This window comes from Nerophis ophidion, linkage group LG11, assembly GCF_033978795.1.
Source record: "Nerophis ophidion isolate RoL-2023_Sa linkage group LG11, RoL_Noph_v1.0, whole genome shotgun sequence".
Classification (NCBI taxonomy): domain Eukaryota; kingdom Metazoa; phylum Chordata; class Actinopteri; order Syngnathiformes; family Syngnathidae; genus Nerophis; species Nerophis ophidion.
Genome location: NC_084621.1, coordinates 40,438,263 through 40,463,998, shown reverse-complemented (window position 1 = coordinate 40,463,998; position 25,736 = coordinate 40,438,263). Strand labels below are relative to the sequence as shown.

Sequence of the window (25,736 nt, the reverse complement as noted above, 5' to 3'; positions counted from 1 at the left end):
ATTAATAATGTTGTGTTTATTCTGCATAGTGCACTTAAAATAATTATGACCTTATCTAGGAATTGATATGATGGGAATTTTCCAATTGTTTGCTTGGTGCTTTGATAAACTGAACGCATATACATGATACTATATTGTGATGTTATGAGCCAGGGAAAAAAGAACTACCCTACCCAGCATGCAACAGAAGTGACGAGGCTGTGTCGCCATGACGGCATCTCACTACTGATGAAACACTCATTGTTTACAGCCATATCCTATTTAAAAACAACAGGAACTATATATATTGTCACTTTAGTAGGTAGACATTTTCACGTTGCACTTTACTGTTGTGTTTTATTTTTATTTTGTCTACGCATGGGAGAGTGAGAAACATAATTTTGATTCCTTTGTATGTCTTACATGTAAAGAAATTGACAAATAAAGCTGACTTGACTTGACTTTTATGTTGTGATATGCACGCTCTGAAAGCAAACGTTAAGAACTCAGCCAACACTCCTCGTCTGCATTATTGATAAATAGACAGACAACACATATACTCCGCTGGTTTACAGGCCGCTGGATGTAGCCGGCAAAGTATTCCCATGCTAGCTAGCCGGTCTAGCAAGCACGCGTCATTCAGTCCAAAACGGCCCGATCTATCCACATTCAGAATTGCCTGGCGGTCGTAAGTGATCCCGGAGTGACCACGCTGTAAGCCAGCCATGAAATTTGCAGAATTGTCCGGTATTTTGGCCAAATGTTTCATCTTTACCAGGAGCCCCTCGACGCCGAACCCCTCCCGGGCGACGCCATCTTGTTAAGAAAAGGCGTTAACAAAATAAAAGCATGTAAACAACATACGCAAATGTGCGATAAAATAATTGTCGGCGTTAATAGATTGATGAGTTAACTCGTAATTAACGCATTAATTTGCCCATCCCTAATATATATATATATATATATATATATATATATATATATATATATATATATATATATATATATATATGTACACACACACACACACACACACGTATACATGTGTCCTGGGCATGACGTTAAAGTGCATCCGGCAGTGGAGGCTCCTCTATGGGGTCTTGAGGCACTAGCAGATTAACCCCTTAACTACTGTTACCCCAGGTGGCCCTTGGCAAAGGCTTAGTACCTGACTGCCCCCCTAGCCAAGGATGCGGTGAAGACTTCAACGGCGGAGCAGGCGGAAGACTGTAGATGTAAGAACTACTGCAGCGGCTGCGGTCGCAGAAGAAGGCTGCAGCAGAAAAAGGGTACCCAGTCATCTTGGACTCCATGCCACTAGACCAGGGGTCGGCAACATTTACCACTCAAAGAGCCATTTTGACCCGTTTCACAAAATAAAGAAAATAATGGGAGCCACAAAACTCTTTTGAAATTTAAAATGAAAGAACACTGCATACAGAGTTTTTTTTTTACTTTGTGCTATGTATAAACTATGTGTCTCAGACACGCGGCCCGCACCTTAATAGGAAAGTTTAATGATGGTGGGGCCCGCAAGTTTTTTATGAATGCCGCTTGACAGCATCACATACCGAATGTCAGATCAACCATTCTTGCGAATGTTTGCAGAATTTCCCTCGATTAACAATAATAAGGGCAACCTTTGAAGGTGCTGCCTTTGACGCCCTCTACAACACATCCAATCAGCTTGCCAGCCCAGTCACATGTCGTACGAGGCTTCTGCTGACACACGCAAACGATTGCAAGGCATACTTACACATACGACCTAGCGCAGTGGTAGAGTTGCCGTGCGCAACCCGAGGGTCCCTGGTTCAATCCCCACCTAGTACCAACCTCGTCACATCCGTTGTGTCCTGAGCATGACACTTCACCCTTGCTCCTGATGGGTGCTGGTTAGCGCCTAGTATGGCAGCTCCCTCCATCAGTGTGTGAATGGGTAAATGTGGAAGTAGTGTCAAAGCGCTTTGAGTACCTTGAAGGTAGAAAAGCGCTATACAAAGTACAACCCATTTATTATTTATTTATACTTGTTCAACAGCCATACAGGTTACACTGAGGGTTGTAATATAAACAATTTTAACACTCTTACTAATATGCGCCACACTGTAAACCCACACCAAACAAGAATGACAAACACATTTTGGGAGAACATCGGCACTGTAACACAACATAAACACAAAAGAACAAATACCAAGAATCCCATGCATCCCACTCTTCCGGGCTACATTATACACCCCGCTAGCACCAAATCCCTCCAGCCCCTCCGTGCGTCAGTTGAGGTGGGCGGGGTTGGAGGGGGCGGGGTTTGGTGCTAATGTAGCCCGGAAGAGTAGTTCCTTGGACCTTACTAAACTTTCCAATTGCTGCCATATTTTCAAGGCGGAAAAAAATTGTAAATGAAATCTATTTGCAGGGCATTAGCACTTCTCTTGCTAGCATACATGTAGCTCACAGTATGTTCTAACATACATTTTTTAAATATGGGTAAAATCTAACAAAACAGATTTGACTATGAAAATATTTAGTCAAAGAGACCTAATGTAATGTCATTCATATAACTTAAGAAAAAGGGTGAGCCTATAAAGTATCGTTTCCACCAAGAAGTGCAGTTAAAAGGATAGCATCTTTTGACTTTTCCACTGCAGTTGTTATAATGGAATTCAAGAAGATGAATTTGTGTTTTTTTTTCCTTTCATCAATTCCCTTTATAAAATAAAGTAGTTTTACAGATATAATTTGTACATAAACGATTGCAAGTGTTGTTTATTTTATGACTTAGGTTAATGAGCACCAAGCATCGATGGGAACCAGGACAAACATTTCGATTCTCCAGGATTCTTCCTAGTTTCGATGCCCGACCGGAAAAAATAGTCACAGACTTGCGCTAAACACCACATTTGCAAAATTTTATGATGACCATGCTTATTTAAGAATAAAATTGAGAATCGCTGGGAACTGGAATCAAAACGAGGAATCAGAACCAGAATTGTTCAAATTCAAACAAATTTATGACCAACATAATTGTATTGTTTTTAATACATTTTTGATTACACACGCTGTATATCAGGAAATCAAATGTCAGCCGCTGGTGAATCGGTTCAGATCAGGATGATACGGTTTTCCAAATGATTATGTATTTTTTGTGGATTATGATACAAAGGGGGCAGCACGGTGGAGCAGGGGTTAGTGTGTCTGCCTCACAATACGAAGATCCTGAGGAGTCCTGGGTTCAATCCCGGGCTTGGGAATTTTCTGTGTGGAGTTTGCATGTCCTGCCCGTGACTGCGTGGGTTCCCTCCGGGTACTTCGGCTTCCTCCCACTTCCAAAGACATGCACCTGGGGATAGGTTGATTGGCAACACTAAATTGGCCCTAGTGTGTGAATGTGAGTGTGAATGTTGTCTATCTGTGTTGGCCCTGCGATGAGGAGGCGACTTGTCCTGGGTGTACACCGCCTTCCGCCATATTGTAGCTGAGATAGGCATCAGCGCCACCCGCGATCCCAAACCGAATAAGCTGTAGAAAATGGATGGATGGATGATACTAAGGGATTGTATGATTTTTGTGTCGCTTTTGTACCTTTCTTGTTTATATTATTGTCAAGTTAAGTTGACTAAATGCTATGATGATCTACATGGCTGACACTTTGGTCTAAATGCAAAACGTATTCACAATGGGTCAGTCTGCTCGTTCGCACACCCTTTGGTTCAGTAAACCGGAGGGAGAACTGAAAACCCTCTCGAAGGAAAATGTAGACAGCTCTCTTCTATTTGGACGGGTGAGGAGCAGTGCCGAGTGCTGAGGGCCCTTTCAACTGGAACCAGATGGCTTCTTAATACGTGCATGCCTTTGTATGAGTGTGTGAGAACATGAGCATGTGATTGTCCTCAGACAAATCACCGTTGGAGATGTCCTGGCCTTGTGCAGTACTGTACATGGGTGGGGAGAAAGCCTAAAAATGAGCCCTATTAAAAGATAAAATGTTTTGCTTTCAAGGACAGTAGGACATTTTTTCCTGTACTGCAGCTTGAAAATGAAGCCCACACCAAGGCTATGGTGTTATCTCACAGCACGGGGCTGTTGGGCTAGTGGCCAAACAGAAAAAATACAACAACAGTTGGAGGAAAAAGTGTGAGGTGAGTGATACAAGCGATCCCTCTGCTGATTTGAGGATCAAGACATGTTTCACTCTCCCGTCGCTCTGAGACGCTGGCTGCCTCACATTTCTCCTCTTTGGCACTAAGCTGTTTGGGTTGGCCTCCCAGTGCGACTGTAATCCCATTTTGGGGTCTCTTAGAGGGAAGTCAAAGAGATGTGAGTCTGGACCATTTCATCTTCCTTTGAGTCCCACAGGTGCCATGTGATACGTGTGTTTTTAACTACGCTGTACGCTTGCGTGCTCTGGTCACAGAAACATTGCAAGTTATTTGATGAGCATGCCTGAAGATGAATGCAAAAAGTTTAGGTTATGCAACGTCAAACTTACTTTTAAACACACTAAGGTTGCATGAACAGCAGCAGGGTTGTACGATATAGCCCAGTGGTTCTCAACCTTTTTTCAGTGATGTACCCCCTGTGAACATTTTTTTTTTATTCAAGTACCCCCTAATCAGAGCAAAGCATTTTTGGTTGAAAAAAAGAGAAAGAAGTAAAATTTTTATTTTCCTTTTTTTCCACCTTTTTCGGTACTTTAGGGACATCATGCCTCGTCGGTGTGTTGTCGGGGGGTGTAACAACACGATCAGGGACGGATTCAAGTTGATTTACATAAAATGTGCATCCATTAGCACGGCATGCTAATCGATGCTAACATGCTATTTAGGCTAGCTGTACATACATATTGCATCGGTATGCCTCATTTGTAGCTATATTTGCATCCAGCCTTTCCCTCCATCCACATTTAATGCCAAACAAACACATACAAATCGACGGATTTAAGTTGCTCCAGTGTCAAGAGATGCGAAAGTCCCTCATTTTGTTTTTACCAGTGATGCTACGACAGAGATGGCACAGAGATGGCAAGAATGTCTGGATACCCTGCGACACTCAAAGAAGATGCATTCCCAACGATAAAGTCAACGAAATCACAAAGGTGAGTTTTGTTGATGTTATTGACTTATTTGCTAATCAGACATATTTGGTCGCGGCATGACTGCCAGCTAATTAATGCTAACATGCTATTTAGGCTAACTTTATGTACATTTGTAGCTGTTTTTGCATCCAGCATTTCCTTCCACCCACCTACATTTAATGCCAAACAAACACTTACCAATCGACGGATTTAAGTTGATCCAGTGTCACAAGATGCGAAACTTCCGATCGTTGGTCATCACATTTTACCGGCGATGCTAAGGCAAACATGGCCGAATAGCATCAATAGCTACTCGCTCAATAGCTTCAGTTTCTTCTTCAATTTTGTTTTCGCTATCTGCCTCCATACTCCAACCATCCGTTTCAATACATGCGTAATCTGTTGAATCGCTTAAGCCGCTGAAACCCGAGTCTGAATCCGAGCTAATGTCGCTATATCTTGCTGTGCTATCCACCATCTGTTTGTATTGGCATCGCTATGTGAAGTCACAGGGAAATGGACGGTGGCTTCGCAGATAGCGAAAATCAGGCATTTTAAAGCTTTTTTTAGGGATATTCTGGGACGGGTAAAATTTTGAAAAAAACTTGAAAAATAAAATAAGCCACTGGGAAATGATTTTTATTGGTTTTAACCCTTCTGAAATTGTGATAATGTTCCCCTTTAACACACTGTAGCATTCTTGCTGACGACTAACATCCTTCTGCAGTGCAAAGACACTTTAAAGTCAGCAATCCTCGTTTCCATGGCCGCAAATCAGTGTTTCTTGCAACTATATTCACTGGAGGATGAGTAAGCATAACACAACGTAGAAAGATATGCTAACCGCTAACTGCAAGCTAGAGCTCGTCAATTTAAACATCCATCCATCCATCCATTTCCTACCGCTTATTCTCTTTGGGGCCATGGGGGGCGCTGGTGCCTATCTCAGCTACAATCGGGCGGTAGGCGGTGTGCACCCTGGACAAGTCGCCACCTTATGGCAGTCAATGTAAACAAGGGTAGGAAATCATCTAAATGTTACAATTCTGTGTTTTGTGATCAAAAATTCAATGATCTTAAAATTTTATGTATTAGCATCGGTATGACTCAGGGGTAGGGAACCTATGGCTCTCGAGCCAGATGTGGCTCTTGATGACTGCATCCGGATCTCAGATAAGTCTTAACTGACATAATTTAACACGATAAGTAATGAATAATTCCTCTGGTAATCACAGTGATACAAATAACATTCAAAATATATAATATTCTCATGCATTTTAATCTAGCCATCCGTTCAAGAAGTCTTATTAATAGTAAGAAATATTTCATTTATTATTGGTTAGCTTCAGAATAACAATGTTATTAAAAAGAATAAGAGACTTATTATACTCTAAAAATTTTGTTCTTACTTAAAAATGCACGCATTTAGTTGTATTCAGTGTTAAAATTACATTTTTAAGTATTTGGCTTTCATGGCTCTCTCAGCCAAAAAGATTCCCGACCCTTGGAATGACTAATACTGGCCCTGTAACTACTTGTTACCCAAATTGTCAGTATCCCTCAAAAACAAATGTTAAGCATCAAAACAGAAGAATAAGTGTTTATTGCTAGAACCATGTACAACAGAAAGGAACAAGATGTATTAACAGTAAATTAGTAAATAGATTAATAACAAAAAAATACAACTGCAAAAGATACAACACCGCATACTGTATGTCAGCAGCCAAATTAGAGCCTTTGTAGCCTGTTTTGAAATAATTCTATCATTTACATACTAAATAATACATTGTGATACATACTGGTATCGCAGGAGGCTGGACTAAATATCGCCATAGGCAATATCGCCCATCCCTAAACAGCAGTGCGGGGATGTAAAACCATAATTACTCCTGAGTTGGACTAATAAATGGCTACAACTATGTTCCAATTAGCAATCTTGGCGCCAATCGAAAAAAAAGAAAAACTGCAGACAAATAAAGCTGATTTAGGTTTTTAATGGGTATCTTTACAGCTGGAGCTGCCTTTTTACGTGCCCACAAGATCGGCAAGCTTGGTTAGCACAGCTCTGGCAGTGTGCGTGGAAAACGCCGGCACAAGAGTCGATTGGCTGACATTATCCCCAAGCAAACTGAAAAACAAATCTTCACCATCAGCACCCTTTGAAGCGGCGTTGTTGACGTCACACAAAATGTCCTCACCAAAGTGGTTCAGGCCTTAAATTGGTGACATATAATCAGGCACGTAAACAAAGCATTAAGCGGCATCAAAAAGGCCGCAGTTCACAGTATGCAAAGATGCTGTCAGCTGCGATGAGCTGCTCACTTGTTTTGTAGCGGAATAATGAAAAAAAAAATGCCATCTTTAGTGTCATTGTCAACCAGTTTCCACTTGTCAACATGCAGATCAAAACTATCAATTTGACTAAATTACAGCCTACAAAAAAGCGCGAGTCACAATCAATCATGTCTCGAGCGCGGATTATAAGGTTGTAAAAGACATGGCAGATAATCCACCAAGAATGTGCCGCCTCTGATTACGGCTGTCACTCCTCGGTTGGGATCAGCGCGTTGACAGAAAAAGTCGTGCTAAAAATGGAGAATGCCAACACATTTCAGCATTGAAATAGATTGTTTTTTTACACGTGAGTAAAAACCATTTACAGCGATGCGTAATGTGGAAATAATGAACACAGTCAGTAAATCGTTCTGACACTGGTATACCCTAAAATCAGTCTTACCAAAAGCCTCTCTCACCCCTCCTAGATGGTCAAGACATCTACATAACAGAACACAAGCCAGATTAAATACAAATATTTTACAATATTTCCCATAAATGCAGTATGCATTTGTGAAAATTGTAATTATTAAAGTCCAAATCTTATTTTAGAACTTCTACCATTGATTATTTCATTCATAAAAATGTGTAACTTCTGAAATTAATTCAGAAAAACAAAAATATCAAAGAGCCAGTCTTTTGGCATGGAATGGCTCTTCAAGATCCGGCTCCCTGCATAGAGATATAAACCCCATCCCTAATACCAGGTCCACGCTGACACACAGTGTAGCTCAATGCCTAAACTGCAGGCTTGGGGCCCATCTATTTTCTACCGCTTATCTTTTTTGGGGTGCTGGAGCCTATCTCAGCTGCATTCGGGTGGAAGGTGGGGTACACCCTGGAAAAGTCGCCACCTCATCGCAGGGCCAACACAGATAGACAGAAAACATACACACTCACAGGCTTAGGGCCACTTTTATTCATTTGTTTACACATGATTGCTTAAAAATACACACAAAAAGTTGATAACACTTTTAAAAACGTGTTTTGGAAGTCAATTGAGTTGTTGCTTTGAGTCCACAAACAAGCAGAAGACAAAGGTGCATATTAGCATTTAAACCTTGAAAAATGTCTCCGTTTTAAAAGAAGCACAAAGCAGTGTCTCAGTGTTTTAGTTGATCAACTATGTCAGGGGCCCTAGTGTGTGAATGTGAGTGTGAATGTTGTCTGTCTATCTGTGTTGGCCCTGTGATGAGGTGGCGACTTGTCCAGGGTGTACGCCGCCTTTCGCCCGATTGTAACTGATATAGGCTCCAGCGCCCCCAGCAACCCCGAAGGGAATAAGCGGTAGAAAATGGATGGATGGAACTTGGTCAGGGGTTTGCAAACTGTGAACAGTAGCTTTCTAAAACTTAGAAGGGAAAAAAAAAGTTGAACAGTTAAAAATAACAGTTTTCAATGTGAAAAAACGTTTAATGAAATTAAATGCTCAATTCTGACAAAAAAATATGAAATCATCCTGTAAATGTTTATTTCCAACACCTGCATTAGATTTAACATGTTAATTATTCTGCAGTTCAAAGTGAGTATTCTCACATTGGAGAGCTGTTGCACCAGATGGGTTGAGATGAATAATGGTCATTAACAAGTAAACAAAAAAAAAAAAATCCTAGTGCTAAGGAAAAGCAAAGGATGACTGACTGAAAGTCATATTCAGTGAAGAATCGGGAATCTGCATTGTGCAAGATGTAGAACTTTTCGGTGGCTTTCCAATGAGATTTATGAAGACGACAGCCTGAAGAAAACATGCACATTTCTACAGTCATTGATGATATGGAGCTGCATGTCAGGTAATGGCACTGGGGAGATGGCTGTCATTAAATTTTCAATAAAAGCACAAGACATTTTGGACATGTCTCTTATTCAATGGTAATGTTTTGCGATGATGACATAATTTTTCAAGATAATAGTTTATCTTGTTGTAGAGCAAAAACTGTAAAAACTTTCAGAGAAGAAAGATACATGAGGTCAATGTCATGACCTCGAAAAATTCTGGATCTTAATCCCAATACAAATCTGAGGTGGACATTGAAGAAAATGGTCCAGGACAAGGCTCCAACCTGCAAAGCTGATCTGACAACAGCAAAAAGTTGCAGCGAGATTGATGAGAAGTTTTGTTTGTTACTCGTTAAGTCCATGCCTCAGAGACTGAAAGCAGTTACAAAAGCCAGAGGTGGTGCAACAAAGTACTAGTAGTGTGTTGGAGTGTTTTATTCATGATTCCATTAGATTAGAATAGATTAGATAGTACTTTATTATTCCTTCAGGAGAGTTCCTTCAAGAAAATTAACATTATTCCCAGAATTGAAAGATTTCACATTTTTTTCAGTCTGCTTGATCAACAATATGAAATGGTTACTGACTAACACAATTTGTTTTATTGATTTATATGTTTCTTAAAGCCAAAAAGTTGCCATTTGAAATGCCTATTGTTTTGTGTCATGTCTGTTGTCCGCCTTTTTTTTCCCAAAATATACTGAAAGAACGTCCTTCAAGTCTGGAGAGTCCATCATTTTTGCCAGACTTGTTTATTCTTCCACATGTGGGCTCTTGCAGTAGTGATAAAAAACATGGAGCACAATGTTAATGAAATTCATTCGTTGTCAGTCTGTTCTAAATATCATATTTGATGAAATTTCACAATGATAAAGATCTGTAATTGTTTTGTTTAGTTTATATAAGGATCCCCATTAGTCTACACCGCAATGGAGACTATTCTGACTGGGGTCCAGCTATTCTTCCTGGTGTTCAGATTGTGGTGTGTCTGATTAGATTTTAAAAACAAAGCAGCGAAATTTGCCAAATTAAGCAAACCACTCCATTCATTGAGGATCTTATAAAATAATGTTTCATAAATGATTAGTTTCTCAAGGAACTGGTGTTTTTTCCCACACTTACTTTGCTTTATTACAGGTATGTGGGAGTTAGTGGCTGTGATTAAATACATCTTGATTTGAACTCACTTTGGGTTATGACACGCACACACAAACCGAGACAACTTATGGACAATTAAAAACCGAAACGCCGTATATTTATGAATGATTTGAAATGCATGTTTGATTTTTGACAGTGTTATTTTTCTCAGCGGGTAGGGATAGGTCTATAAAATAATCACAGCTTCATTTTTTTTAAAATGCGCATTTTGACTGTACTGGTGAAGTTTAATACTATTTTATTGGTTCCAGACATAAATAAATAACTTATTTGAAGGGAGCCAGAGTAGTCTTGTTTAAGATCCATGCACTGTGAAAGTACTGTTTGTGTTGAACATCAATTCTTATTATTAAAAGACAAAAAATAAACAAGCCTCGACAATGTGGGCTGCTCTTAGGGGACATTTTGGACGTTTTGAGTTGCAGCAGGGACGTACCATGGGACGTAGAACAACAAGACCAGTGCACAGCCTCAAGCAAACTAGTGCCTTTTGTCTGTCTTTGGAGAACTAAAGTATGATCTCCTGCGCGGAGGCGGAAAATCACCTGGTAAGACTGTACTCATGGGACTACAGGCTAAACCCTCCAGTCAGATAAAATTAGGCTCAAATGTCTGGACAAGTTGCAGTAACAGTGACCACCTTGAATGGAAGAAATAAATCAGCTAGCCTTGCGGGTTGTCGGCTGAGTAGGACTGGGCAACAGGTGGCTGTCAACTTAAAGAGAAAGAGGGTCATCATCCACTTAACGGAAGAGCAGCAAGCCTGTCTGCCTCTGCAGGCTGCACTAAGCTCAGCCAAGCAACAACAGGAGCACAGAATTAGTATCTGTGAAGAAACAACACCCATTAGGTAATGACAATAGCTATGTTTACATGCGTAAACTACATTTAAGAATTTCAGATTTACTGTTTACATCAGGCCTGGGCAATTATTTTGACACGGGGGGGCCAAATTTAGAGAAAAAAAATGTGTCTGGGGGCCAGTATATGTAATTTTTAGAACCACTAATAGAAAACCTCACAATAACATCTGATTGAAAGCTAAAAACATTATGATGGACTAACCTTAAAAAACGGAATGGATTTTTTTTTTTTTTTTTGCTGAGTGAAATACCCAGAATGTACATGAAAATAAAGAATGTGGGTTTTACAATATTAACTATGAACGATAAAACACTGAATATTGACGACATATGAACGTCACACACCCTCTCAATTGACATATTATATTAAAATCAAGCGAAACGCAACAAAAATGCAACAAACAACGAATTATAAACATGAAAAAAAAAACACGTACAATATGACATGCACCTGGGGATAGGTTGATTGGCAACACTAAATTGGCCCTAGTGTGTGAATGTGAGTGTGAATGTTGTCTGTCTATCTGTGTTGGCCCTGCGATGAGGTGGCGACTTGTCCAGGGTGTACCCTGCCTTTCGCCCGATTGTAGCTGAGATAGGCGCCAGCGCCCCCCGTGACCCCGAAAGGGAATAAGCGGTAGAAAATGGATGGATGGACAATATGATACATCACTAAGCTTTATAACTTTGTTGTAAAAATCTCCAACCGCGTATGTCCCTGACACCCGCATTTCAGGCTGACGCTATGAAAACACTCTGTGGAAACGCTCCCCACCCACACTGCTTGGTGCCTCGTCTGAGCTGCTGTGACTTAGATTACCACAGTAACTAATTAGATTACCATAGTACATCATGCAAAAGCGCTGATTCCAACCATTGAAATTCTTTGTATGGTTCAAGACTTACAGTCACTTGAAAACATCACTACACATCATAATGGCAGCTACAGTCTCCATCTTAAAGATCTAAAAAAAAATACTCGGGAATCTCCGGCGGGCCAGTTTGAAAAGCTTAATGGGTCACATGCGGCCACCGGGTCTTAATTTGCCCAAATATGGTTTACATGGACACTAAATAATAGATTTGATCATATTGAGCGTATTCATGCACCAAGCATTGAATCAAATAAAACATATGTGCATACGCAAAGTTTTTTTTTTCTGGAAATAATAGAAGAAGAAATCTATGTTGTACATCCTCAAGTCATTCGCCCTTTGTACTCCACACACTTAATTTTCTTTCTCTCTGGCGCCGTTTCTCTTTCTGTGTGTTTATGTACATCCGACGATGGCGCTGTTTTCCTGATGAACCTCTGAATTATTCTTGTCATCCTCGGGGACGTTAAAAATGTTTTCCCTTCTCAAAACCAACATTCATGCCATTGAGAGACAAGTTCGACAACGGCTGATCTTAAAATAAAGTCATCTGTAAGACAGTTAAAACTGAATGCTGGTAAGGTCAGAACCTTTTTTACGGCTTTGACTTTTACTGTTTGCCAGCTTTTTTTCAAATTACGGCTTCCCGCAGTTTTCCATGCAGTTTTCCATTAACTTATTTGTACAATTATGTGTTTTTAACCTCGTCACCATCAAGGCATTCAACAATCCTGAGTTCTCTTAAAATTTCTAACAATTATATATATATATACATATATATATATATATATATATATACATATACATATACATATATATATATATATATATATATATATGTATATATATATATATATATATATATACATATATATATATACATATACATATATATACATATACATATACATATACATATATATACATATACATATATACATATATATATATATATACATATATATATATACACACACACACACACACACACACACACACACACACAACACACACACACACACACACATCCATTTTCTACCGCTTTTCCCTTTAGGGGTCACGGGGGGTGCTGGAGCCTATCTCAGCTGCATTTGGACAAAAGGCAGGGTACAGCCTGGACAAGTCGCCACCTCATCGCAGGGCCAACACAGATGGACATGTTTGACAGGTGCATGTGTTTGGAGGTGGGAGGAAGCCGGACTACCCGTAGGGAACACACGCAGTCACGGGGATGAACATGCAAACGTCACACAGTCAAGAGGAGTGGTCAAAAATTCAAGCAGAAGCTTGCCAGAAGCTTGTGGATGGCTACTAAAAGCGCCTTATTGCAGTGAAACTTGCCAAGGGACATGAAACCAAATATTAACACTGCTGTATTTATACTTTTGACCCAGCAGATTTGGTCACATTTTCAGTAGACCCATAATACATTTATAAAAGAACCAAACTTCATTTATGGTTTTTGTGACCAACAATTATGTGCTCTAATCACTATCACAAAAAACTAAGAGTTGTAGAAATGACTGGAAACTCAAGACAGACATGTTCTCTACAGGTGTATGAAAAGTTTTGACCACAACTGTGTATATGTATATGTATTAGGGCTGGGCGATATGGCCTTTAATTAATATCTTGATATTTTTAGTCCATGTCACGATACACGAAATATATCTCAATATTTTGCCTTACTCTTGAATGAACACTTCATACATATAATCACAGGAGTATGATGATTCTATGTGTCTACATTAAAACATTCTTCTTCATACTGCATTAATATATGTGCTAATTTTAAGCTTTCATGCAGAGAGGGAAATCACTACTCTGTCAATTTACCAAAACTGTATTTATTAAACGGTTATTAAGCAGTGGTACAAACATTTATGTAATTTCCAAAACAGAAAGTGCAAGATTTTTAGACATTTTAAAATAGCTGTTAGTGCACTTTTGTGCATGATGTCACAAAGATGACATATCAAAACAACACTAAAATGAAGTGCACTTTTTCTACAAAACGCCACTACAATATTTTAAAACAAATAAACTGCACTTTTGTGCATGATGTCACACAAGATATTTTAATAACTGTCAAAAAAGAATTAGCTGCATTATAAGAAATCAAATAGTGTTTGGGCTTCGCTATGTGGTAGGCTACTGCGGACATTATCTCATTTTGTTGGGTGTGGCACCGGCCGGAGATATTGACATGTGGAATTTCAAACACTCCTTATTCTGTAGCAGGTGACTTTTCAAATGATACTACACATTAGCAGTGCTGCTACTTTTTGCAGCAACGCTTTTGCCGCATACTTGACATATTATGGTTGTTTGTTCAAAATATTCCCGCTTGAAGCCACACCACCGCCAGACGATGGACCCCCTGCTGTTTTTCTTGGGAATTAATTCTTCCTTCATTTGTTGCCAGATTCGCACCTTCTTTCTCTCGTATTACCACTCGCACCACTCTGCTAGCATCACAGCTAATGTTACCCATGTCTCTACCTCTCTGCTCCGCGAGAGCGTATGACGTTGCATGTGTAGGTAAGAAGGTACGCTTGTTTCATGTCTCTTTGAAAAGAACAGACAAGAAAGAGTGAGGAACGCCTGTAGTGTAATGCCCGCAGCTAAAAGCAACTGAGTCAGAACGTATACTCGAATACTCATGATAGTCATTTTCTTTATCGCAGAGACAAACCCGCGGTATATCGAGTATATTCGATATATCTATCACCCAGCCCTAATATGTATGTATGTATGTATATATATATATATATATATATATATATATATAAAAAAACACACATGTACATACATATATATTTATTTATTTAAAAATGAACAGCTAGCTATTAAAAAACAACGAAGTGTAAAGTATCTCATACAGAAGCAAAACTGACTAACTTCATATTAGCAAAAGTTTAAACAGCTGTTGATATGTTCATCGTATACGTGTGTGTGTGTGTGTGTGTGTGTGTGTGTGTGTGTGCACGCGCGTCAAAAGCGGGCAGGTCTGCATGTGTTACCACTCAGCTCTTTGTGCGAGTTCCTTCACATTACTCAGACACCAGGAGGCCCAATAAAACAAAGTGACAGAACACAGTAACTCGAAAAACATAAAATGTTTTCAATCTGTGCCCAGCTCCAAAGCGCAGGCTACCAGTGTCTCTAATACGCTGATAATTTGCAGGCAAATTAAAATCTAAGCTGTTTCACAGAAGTTTGCCACTGTGCATTGTGTGCAACCCCAATCAAAACAAGCAGCTGGTTATCAAGACAATTAAAGCTCATACCTCACTGGTGATGGCACACATAATGAAGTGATGAATGCAGAGTATGTTTATAGTTACTCACCGATGCAGGCGTGGACTCTGATTGACAATTGCGTTCGAAGTATAAAGCTGTGTTTTTTCCCTCTCCTGTAAAGAAAACAAGGAACATTGGGAGAGTGAATATATTTTTTTAAGAAAAACAGAATGTTCACAAGTACGTCTTAGGGAAGTTCCTAATAGCAAATAGAAACAGCATTTTATAAACACCAAGTGCTCATACAAACCTTGTGTTTTCAGCCTCTGGAAAACAAAAGTGAACAGGGCAGACAGCACAACAAGGAAAAGGTCGCCATGAGTGAAAATGAAGGATGGGAGAGGCCCACGGGTCAACTCCGCCCTCCGCATTAATGGAAACATGCAAAGACCCCATTGCCAACCTGTCAACAACTTACAATGTCTGAGTGACAATCTGAGACAAAGATGGCAACAATGCAGCCCTGTGCTATTCACTGCTTCACCGACAAACCTGCTCTTTGATTTATGTATGAAGCTGCATGCTAAACAGTTGGCGTTTCAAAGGAATAAGGCCAGAATTTATGATGCGCTTGTTAAACAAATATGAAGTCATACAGAGACGGCTAATGTGCAACTTCCTTCCCCCTTCAGTGATTTCCGATATCCCTACTGTTTTTGACATTTACTCCCATATACGTTGTGCTCCTCTTGAATACTTTATTTATTCATTTATTTTAAGTATCCATGCAAGATCTGACCAAAACAGCTAGAATTAGATGGCTGACATAATTTAGTTTCACTATTGATGGCTACAAAAAAAGTGAATGTGAAGGACTGTACCAATAAAAAGCGGATATCATTCATTGAATTAAATAAATAAATCATCTAGGCCAACATATAGCTGAGAGCAGTGTTAACATTAACGTAAGTTTGACAATGAATGGCAGTGATTGTTTTAGTGAAGTTTCCAGAAGAGACAGATTTATAGAACATAATGTAGAATGGGAAGTTGTAGTATATAAGGACGGCGTGGCGCAGTGGGGAGAGTGGCCGTGCACAACCCGAGCGTCCCTAGTTCAATTCCCACCTAGTACCAACCTCGTCACGTCCGTTGTGTCCTGAGCAAGACACTTCACCCTTGCTCCTGATGGGTGCTGGTTGGCGCCTTGCATGGCAGCTCCCTCCATCAGTGTGTGAATGTGTGTGTGAATGGGTAAATGTGGAAGTAGTGTCAAAGCGCTTTGAGTACCTTGAAGGTAGACAAGCGCTATACAAGTACAACCCATTTATCATTTATTTATTTATTTATATACAGTATGTGGTGGATGGAGAAGGCAGGAAATTCTAGTTCACACTCCAATATAGGTGGCGATAATACACCTTTAACGTTGCGTGCCCGACCATAAAACTAGAAGAAGAAGAAGACGCTCACTTCTTGTTGGAAATGAAAGGGTATGCATACCAAGTTTGGGAGCAGCGTTAGGAGGGGATCGTACGCAAGCTAGGGATGTAATATAGAACATTTCATATCACGGTTAATGTTGCCAAAATTGTCATCACTAATGTTGTAAGGAAATGCAAGGCAGGTTTATTTACACATCACAATTTGCATTCAAGAACATTTAAAGTGCTTTACAGAAAATCACGAGAAGGCAAAATTTAAAACAGAAAAATCATAGTAATAATCCTATCTCAACTTAAAATTATAAACACAATAATGAATTAAATGAAAATTAAAAGGTGTGGTTAAAATAGTTTCAATTGTCATATGTACAATTGAATGCAAGTATTTTCAACCTGAACTTCAACATTGCCAACAATAGCCACGTACATATAGAAAACATTTATTTCATCTGATCATCATTCCGATTACAATGTTACTGTGTACATGGACCCTGAAAACATTTTCTTGATATTACGTGCATTTTCATGCATCACACCTTAAATCGGAATACTTTACTTTGACAGGCGCATAACCTAACACACGGAAAGGTGTGTTATTGTTTGTGCTACGTCGCCATCTTTTGGACAAGTTTGCTCACTGCAGGTGCTGAAAAAGCAGTGACTTTCCCCTGTAAACAATAATGGATTTGTGCGTTTCTGCTTAACCGACGTTATCACGGTATTTGTTTATCTGTCGTTCCTTCTGTTCACTACTTTTGTTTTACCTCTCTTTTTGAAATGGAGCAGTTCTGTTCCTCTTATGTTGTGATTATGTGCGGGTTGCAGCCAATCTCCCCCTTACGACATTCTGTGTATGTGTCTGTGGTTAGCAGTTAGCACTTTGAGTAGCTGTAATGTTGTGAATAAAACAGGTCGTTAAGACGACAACTGGATCCCTTCTTTTATCGTTACATCGACACATGACACTCTAGACCAGGGATCTCAAACTCAATTCACCTGGGGGCCACTGTATGGAGAGTCTGGGTGAGGCTGGGCCGCAAGAAAAGATTTCTTAAATTTTTTTTTTTAGGTTTTCAGGGACTGTTATTATTGACGGACAGGTGTCGCGGTGTGACTGCAGCCAGGCACGTAAGAAAACCCTTGTCTCCATGGCAACGTCTCTGTCGCTTTCACTCATTTGCCGCTTTTCCACTAACGCAGGGGTAGTCAACCCAGAATGTTGAAAGGGCCTTTTTGGACCCAAATAACAAAACGCTGTCAAGCTCCATTCATTTAAAACTTGCGGGCTGCACTAACATTAAACTTTCACATTAAGGTGGGGGCCGCAAGATAACGTCTAGCGCGCCACAATTGACCCACGGGCCGCGTGTCTGAGACCCCTGCTCTAGACCATACTATGGTTTTTGCTAATCTTGTTTTAAAGCAACAAACTCAACAGTATATAATGTTACATCTGTACATGTTGAATGGGGGGAGTCAGCAGCAAGACAATCGCATCATTCCGACACTATTAAATTGAATCCTACTCCACCTCTAAAGTACATCTGACATCAGAGACATGCGCAGTAAGGATAATTCTAACCCGAATTTTGCAAGATGTGTTTTCATGCGCTACAATCCAAATGACTATTGGCATAAACCACCTGAAGCGATCGGAATTAAATTTTGATCCGAACATGTGTGATCAGGTCAGAATATTCCGAATGGTGTGTTTACATGAAGCATTATTATTCCACTTAAGCTTTTAACCCGATTAAAGGGGAACATTATCACCAGACCTAAGTAAGCGTCAATATATACCTTGATGTTGCAGAAAAAAGACAATATGTTTTTTTTAACAGATTTCCGAACTCCAAAAGGGTGAATTTGGCGAAACGCCTTTCAATTGTTCGCTGTCGGAGCAATGACCTTTCACCCGTGACGTCACAACAGGAAGCAATCTGCCATTTTCTCAAACACATTACACAAACCAAGTCAAATCAGCTCTGTTATTTTCCGTTTTTGCGACTGTTTTCCGTACCTTGGAGACATCAGATAGTACTTTATTGATTCCTTCATGCCTCGTCTGTGTGTTGTCGGAGGGTGTAACAACACGAACAGAGAGAGATTCAAGTTGACTTACGTGTAGTGTGCTAATCAGACATATCAATGGTCACGGCATGCTAATCGATGCTAACATGCTATTTAGGCTAGCTGTATGTACATATTGCATCATTATGCCTCATTTGTAGCTATATTTGCATCCAGCCTTTCCCTCCACCCAGATTTAATGCCAAACAAACACATACCAATCGACGGATTCAAGTTGGACCAGTGGTCAAAAGATGCGAAATTTCCCTCAATTATTCTGCACACTTTACCTACGACAGAGATGGCACATAGATGTGTGGATATCCTTTGACACTCAAAGCAGATGCATTTCCAACGATAAAGTCAACAAAATCACAAAGGTGAGTTTTGTTGATGTTATTGACTTATGTGCTAAGCAGACATATTTGCCCACGGCATGACTGCAAGCTAATCGATGCTAACATGCTATTTAGGCTAGCTGTATGTATAAATTGCATCATTATGCCTCACTTGCAGCTATATTTGCAACCAGCTTTTCCCTCCACCCACATTTAATGCCAAACAAACACATACCAATCCATGGATTCAAGTCGCACCAGTGGTCAAAAGATGCAATCGTTGGTTTGAAGGTGATCGCCAAATTCGTCCTCGTTGCCGCTGTCTGTCGTGATATGGCTCAATAGCTTCAGTTTCTTCTTCAATTTCGTTTTCCCTATCTGCCTCCACACTCCAACCATCTGTTTCAATACATGTGTAATCTGTTGAATCGCTTAAGCCGCTGAAATCAGTCTGAATCCGAGCTAATGTCGCTATATCTTTCTGTTCTATCCGCCATTTTTGTTTGTATTGTCATCACGCAGTGACGTCACAGGAAAATGGACGGGTGGACATAGCGATGGTGAAAATCAGGCACTTTGAAGCAGTTTTACGGGATATTGCGTGATGGGTAAAATTTTGAAAAAAAATTTGAAAAATAAAATAAGCCACTGGGAACTGATTTTTATTGGTTTTAACCCTTCTGAAATTGTGATAATGTTCCCCTTTAAATGTGTCCATATGCACATAGCTACTGTCTCACATCTTCAGGAAGACTTTTCCTGGTTTTAGGACCATTAAACTGAGACATAGTCTCACCATGTTTGGTCCTGACGATGGACACCAGCAAGGGACCTTACGGTCTCAGAGCACAGAATGGTTTATATGGCTCTAACATGCCCAAAATGTATTTTGCCAAAAGAACATGAAAAGACTAGTACACAAGCAGAGCTGTTTTAAAGTCTATTCTCTGAGCAATGGTATGCCAGTGCTGTGACTTAAGCACTGGACTATTCTTCCATCCATTTTGTACTGCTTGTCCCTTTCGGGATCACGGGGGGTGCTGGAGCCTATCTCAGCTGCATTCGGGCGGAAAACGAGGTACACCCTGGACAAGTCGCCAGCTCATCACAGGGCCAACACAGATAGACAACATTCACACTCACATTCACACACTAGGGACCATTTAGTGTTGCCAATCAACCTATCCCAAGGTGCATGTTTTTGGAGGTGGGAGGAAGCCGGAGTACCCACGCAGTCACGGGGAGAACATGCAAATTCCACACAAAAAGATCCCGAGCTCGGGATTGAACTCAGGACCTTCGTATTGTGAGGCACATGAACTAAACCCTTAATCACCGTGGTGCCCAGCATTGGACTAGTATGGTCATATTTCTTAGTTCTAGTCAGGACTCGAGCAGCATCATTCTTGATGTACTGCAGCTGCTTTACAGCTCGTTTTGAAAGCCCAGTGAGAAGGCCATTACAGTAGTCTAACCTGCTGGAGACAAAGGCAGAGATTAGTCTTTTTAAGTCTGATGTAGACATTATTCCTCTGATATTGGCAACGTTTTTCGGGTGGTAAAACGCTGCTGGTATTATTGACTTAATGTGGATGTTAAAGTTCAAGTCTGAGTCCATTATTACCTCTAGATGTCTAACCAGATTATTAGGTTTCAGGGAGAGGCTCTCAAGGCGACTAAAAATTGTTTCTCATTGCTTCTGTGAGCCAAAGACAATGATTTAAATGTTTCCTCAAATTAACTGTATTATTTACTGTGTTGAAAAAGTACTGATAAACACACAAATATTTTCATTCAGGTTTTATTCAAATACAGAATTAACATAAGTAGACGAACAATGTAGTTTATTGGCAGAAGAAACATTAAATATTGTTCTGGCCTCTTAAGAACCATATATTTTTTTAATTAAAGTTTTTAAAAGTGTTAATATTCCTCTGTTCTAACTTGTAAAAGTTTTAGAATTTTTTTTTTTTAATGATAAAAGTAAACAATACTGGTTTACTTTGTGACATGACGCGAGTTCACTTCCTGTTGTAGACACCTCTGTTCGTGTCATATTCCTCCAAGTATTGATAGAGCCTGTAGGTTAAATATGTACAATTGAATACTTGCTCAGACAGCAATACATGTATACAAGTTTAGATATGCTTCTTATTAGGGAAATATGTTAATGTCTCTTGTATTCATATTAGCATTTAAGCTGGCTAGGAATCTACTAGGAATCTTCTGCTTTTTGCAGACGATGTGGTCCTGTTGGCTTCATCTGGCCGGGATCTTCAGCTCTCACTGGATCGGTTCGCAGCCGAGTGTGAAGCGGCCGGAATGAGAATCAGCACCTCCAAATCCGAGTCCATGGTTCTCTCCCGGAAAAGGGTGGAGTGCCATCTCCGGGTTGGGGAGGAGACCCTGCCCCAAGTGGAGGAGTTCAAGTACCTAGGAGTCTTGTTCACGAGTGGGGGAAGAGTGGATCGTGGGATCGACAGGCGGATCGGTGCGGCGTCTTCAGTAATGCGGACGTTGTACCGATCTGCTGTGGTGAAGAAGGAGCTGAGCCGAAAGGCAAAGCTCTCAATTTACCGGTCGATATACGTTCCCATCCTCACCTATGGTCATGAGCTTTGGGTTATAACCAAAAGGATAAGATCACGGGTACAAGCGGCCGAAATGAGTTTCCTCCGCCGTGTGGCGGGTCTCTCCCTTAGAGATAGGGTGAGAAGCTCTGTCATCCGGGAGGAGCTCAAAGTAAAGCCGCTGCTCCTCCACATCGAGAGGAGCCAGATGAGGTGGTTCGGGCATCCCGTGGACCCAGGACACGTTGGGAAGACTATGTCTCCCGGCTGGCCTGGGAACGCCTCGGGATCCCCCGGGAGGAGCTAGACGAAGTGGCTGGGGAGAGGGAAGTCTGGGCTTCCCTGCTTAGGCTGCTGCTCCCGCGACCCGACCTCGGATAAGCGGAAGAAGATGGATGGATGAATGGATGGATGGAATCTACTTTAGTGCTAGCCTGTCAATCATTTCATCAAAGTGCAGTTAATTATGTTTCTTTCTATCATTTAAATTTGTAACGATAATACGAACTAATCGAGAGTTTTATTGTAGTTCACCATTAATACTGTTTATCGTTACATCATTAGTACACTCAGACACCCTCCTGACAGTCACTGACTTATCTCCTTAAATCCTTCAGTGCCTAACGTGGCCTATGGGCTGGATAGCAGCTTTGGGTTGAAAACTAATTATTGGCACTTTTCTTTATGAGTGTAATTAATTTGGTTGTAAACTTCCTAACTCAAAATACTTGTTTCTCAAATCAATGTCCCCTATTGAATTAAATCGAAATTCAATTATTCCAGTCCTAGCCCGCAAAAACACCACCATTTTACCATGTAAAATACTTTCGAATAAGAAAATCAAACATTGAATATTTTATGGAAACTATACAATAGTCTGTGCTACAAACAACTAGAGTGGTGAAGTAGTGTTATAACTAGGGATATCCCGATACAACATTTTCTCCAGGTTTCAACAAGTACAATTTAATATTTTAAAAGAGTCTAATGAATAAAAAAATATGCATTTTACAACCATACTGGCAAGATAAGAATTAATAGTCTTGGTTAATTTCTGGTACAGTACAGGAAATAAATCCAAACCAAAGTGGAGGGCCACTTTGACACATTTTGTGCATTAAAGATGGTAAAACTGACACACACCGACCAATATTTACTCTTTTCCTCCGATCATATTACAGCAAAAACAATCAGTCAAGAGGACATTCTATCAACAGGTCAAAATCTTAACAGAAGACACAAACATCAAAAAATAGGATAAGAACACGTAAAATACAAGGAAAAGGGTACAAATATAAAACTCCAAAATAAAGCCTAAAACAAAAACAAAGAGATGATAAACATAACTACATCAGGACAATAACAAAACCAATACAACAGGTGAAATGGTTTTTACTTCACAGGTGTGCTTGAAGCTCATCGAGAGAATGCCAAGAGTGTGCAAAGCAGTAATCAGAGCAAAGGGTGGCTATTTTGAAGAAACTAGAATATGAAACCAATTTTCAGTTATTTCACCTTTTTTTGTTAAGTACATAACTCCACATGTGTTCATTCATAGTTTTGATGCCTTCAGTGACAATCTACAATGTAAATAGTCATGAAAATAAATAAAACGCATTGAATGAGGAGGAGGTGTGTCCAAACTTTTGGCCTGTTCTGTTCATGCAGTGCTCCACACCATAGTGTCCTGGCGGGCAGCAAGGGCAGAGTCAGGACAGACCCAACAAAGCAACCAAGACAGCCTACTCCGTCCTAGGCTGCCCGCTAGCTCTCGGCCAATGTCCAGTCTGCGCAAATGACTGAGAATCCGTCCAGGGAGACTGAAGTGTCAATCAACCATTTGTTTTCCTCCTAATTGTGCTCTTAAGATAGATTGTCAATAACTGACAAGAAGGTTCACTCCGTTCAATTATTTCTGCTACGAAATAAACATGCTCAGCTGATGAAAGCGATGCAGAGTCAACCTTCTTGTATGCTGTTTGAAAGCATGAACCAAAAAAAAAAAAACACCAACATGGCAATTCATGGATAATGGGTGGTTGCTGTGGAGTTTACAGCTACGGTAGCACAAGTAGCCCCAAATGGGCTAACATCACGAATAACGTGTTACACGTCCGATTCGCCCGGCGACTCTCTGTCAGAGTACCAGCGCTGGGGTCCAGTTCACCACAGTTTTGTATTGTCGCTCGGTCCTTCGGCGGAGTGCCTTTGAAGCTACCGGCCCGCTTGTCTCTCCGGCCCGGACGGTTTACAGCGGCGCCAGGGGAGCCAGCGATAGAGAGAAACACACACAAAGTGACAGAGAGAGCAAGCAGGCTGGCGAGCAAGGGATGGAGGGAGGAAGTGCGCGTGCGGGTCTAGTGGAAAAGCGGCAAAACGTTCCTCTGCTTGCATCATGCAAGTGACGTCAATGTTCGGCCCTCGAGAGCCATATACCACACCGTGATAGGTAGATTCCTTCAGCTGTGCACACAACGCTGTCAAGCGCCATTCATATAAAACTTGCGGGCCGCACTAATATTAAACTTTCATATTAAGGTGAGGGCCGCAAAATAACGCTGAGACCCCTGATTTACCGTTAACGTTCATGTCATTGATTTATTAACTGGAGGTGCCTTTGAGTTGCTTTTTCATTCTTTAACTTATATATCCAGTGTCAATCAAAGTGGCCTGTAAGACATTGCAATCACTAACAGTTATAAAGTTGCCACCATCAGCAATTCAGCTGTGACAAACAGGCCTTTATGCTTCCTACACGATTGGCAGTGAGAGTGTTCCTACTGGCGCCGCACCAAGCAGTAGACTGTTAGTGACACTCAAACAGCAGTAGGCCTGACAGTAGAAGAAAAGACTCATTATTACTGGATGCATTCAAGTCTGTCAGATACGCTGACATCTTTCCTGCTGCAGGCAGCGGGAGACGGCACACAAGCAGATTACACAGCAGGGGACGTCCTCCTACCGCCGCTATTTAGCAAATATTGCAGTGAGCTTTGAGCAGATGTGAGACAGGAGCAACATCTGTCATCATGAGACTGCAAAAAGGAACTCGATCCAGAACCCTTTAGTCGCGAATGTCTGCTTTCTGTCGGCTTCACTGCGGCAACGGTATCCCTTTACTGCACCTGAGGCAATGCAGAGCAGCGCGCTCATTATCAAATCAAACAAACATGCACGGAATACAAGAGGCCCACCCACTCCCCAATTAAATGAAAACTGGGCACACTAACAAAGAACACGGCGAGGTGAAGTCCGACGCTGCTCAAGTAATCCTAACAATGAACTTCATGTGGTTCCTAGTAAACTTTATGGTTCTTTCACGGTCCAACATTTCATGTGCATGCCCAGGTGATGGCTAATCATGCCATGCCAATTTTAAACTGGTTGTTGCTGCTTGGACGTCACCCATTCAAAATATCATATATATTTTTAATGTGGTCACAAAAAAAGAATTGATGATTAGCTTCATCATCACCAGACTGCATTACTAGTTCCAAGGCTTCATGTCAGACAGAACAAGACATGAAACTTGGCTCCTATTCGACAGACTTGAAGACGAGGTCTGTTGAAACTTATATGGGAGGAAACCTGTATACAGAGAACAGCAGGGTTTTATTAAAATACCGTTTATTTTGTGAAATCTACAACCAGCCTCAGCAAACGACTGAACAAAGTGTGCAGTTTCCATGGTGAAGGTACTTCTTTAACCATTGACCAGCCATGCATATTTGTGAACACACACTGCACTGCTCTGTCAATGATACCCCTACACGTCGCTACACGCACAAAGCAGCCAGCTGGTACTCCTCGGTGTTTGGATTTCACAAGGCTACTTCATTTATTTTCTTTTAAATGTAACCTAACTTGCATTTGAGCTGGTCAAGAATGCCCAAGTGTGCCCAGAAGAAAATTCAAAATATTGAAAGGGGAGCTGTCCTAAAAGAGCTGGAAGGATGCATAGTTGAATAGTTGCGGCCTTCACAACCACAGTGTTTTTTTAATGTGCTGGACTCG

The 25,736-nt window shown here is 40.6% G+C and overlaps 1 protein-coding gene across 5 annotated transcripts in view; it reads right to left on the bottom strand.

Annotated features, from left to right (window-relative positions):
• Nucleotides 1–25,736, bottom strand: part of fhod3b (formin homology 2 domain containing 3b) — a 242,668-nt gene that overhangs the window by 179,223 nt on the left and 37,709 nt on the right. For all 5 annotated transcript variants that reach the window (XM_061915920.1, XM_061915923.1, XM_061915921.1 and 2 more), the window contains exon 3: nt 15,408–15,472. In XM_061915920.1, coding sequence (XP_061771904.1) covers nt 15,408–15,472 — 65 coding nt within the window. The remainder of the gene's footprint in view (nt 1–15,407; nt 15,473–25,736) is intronic.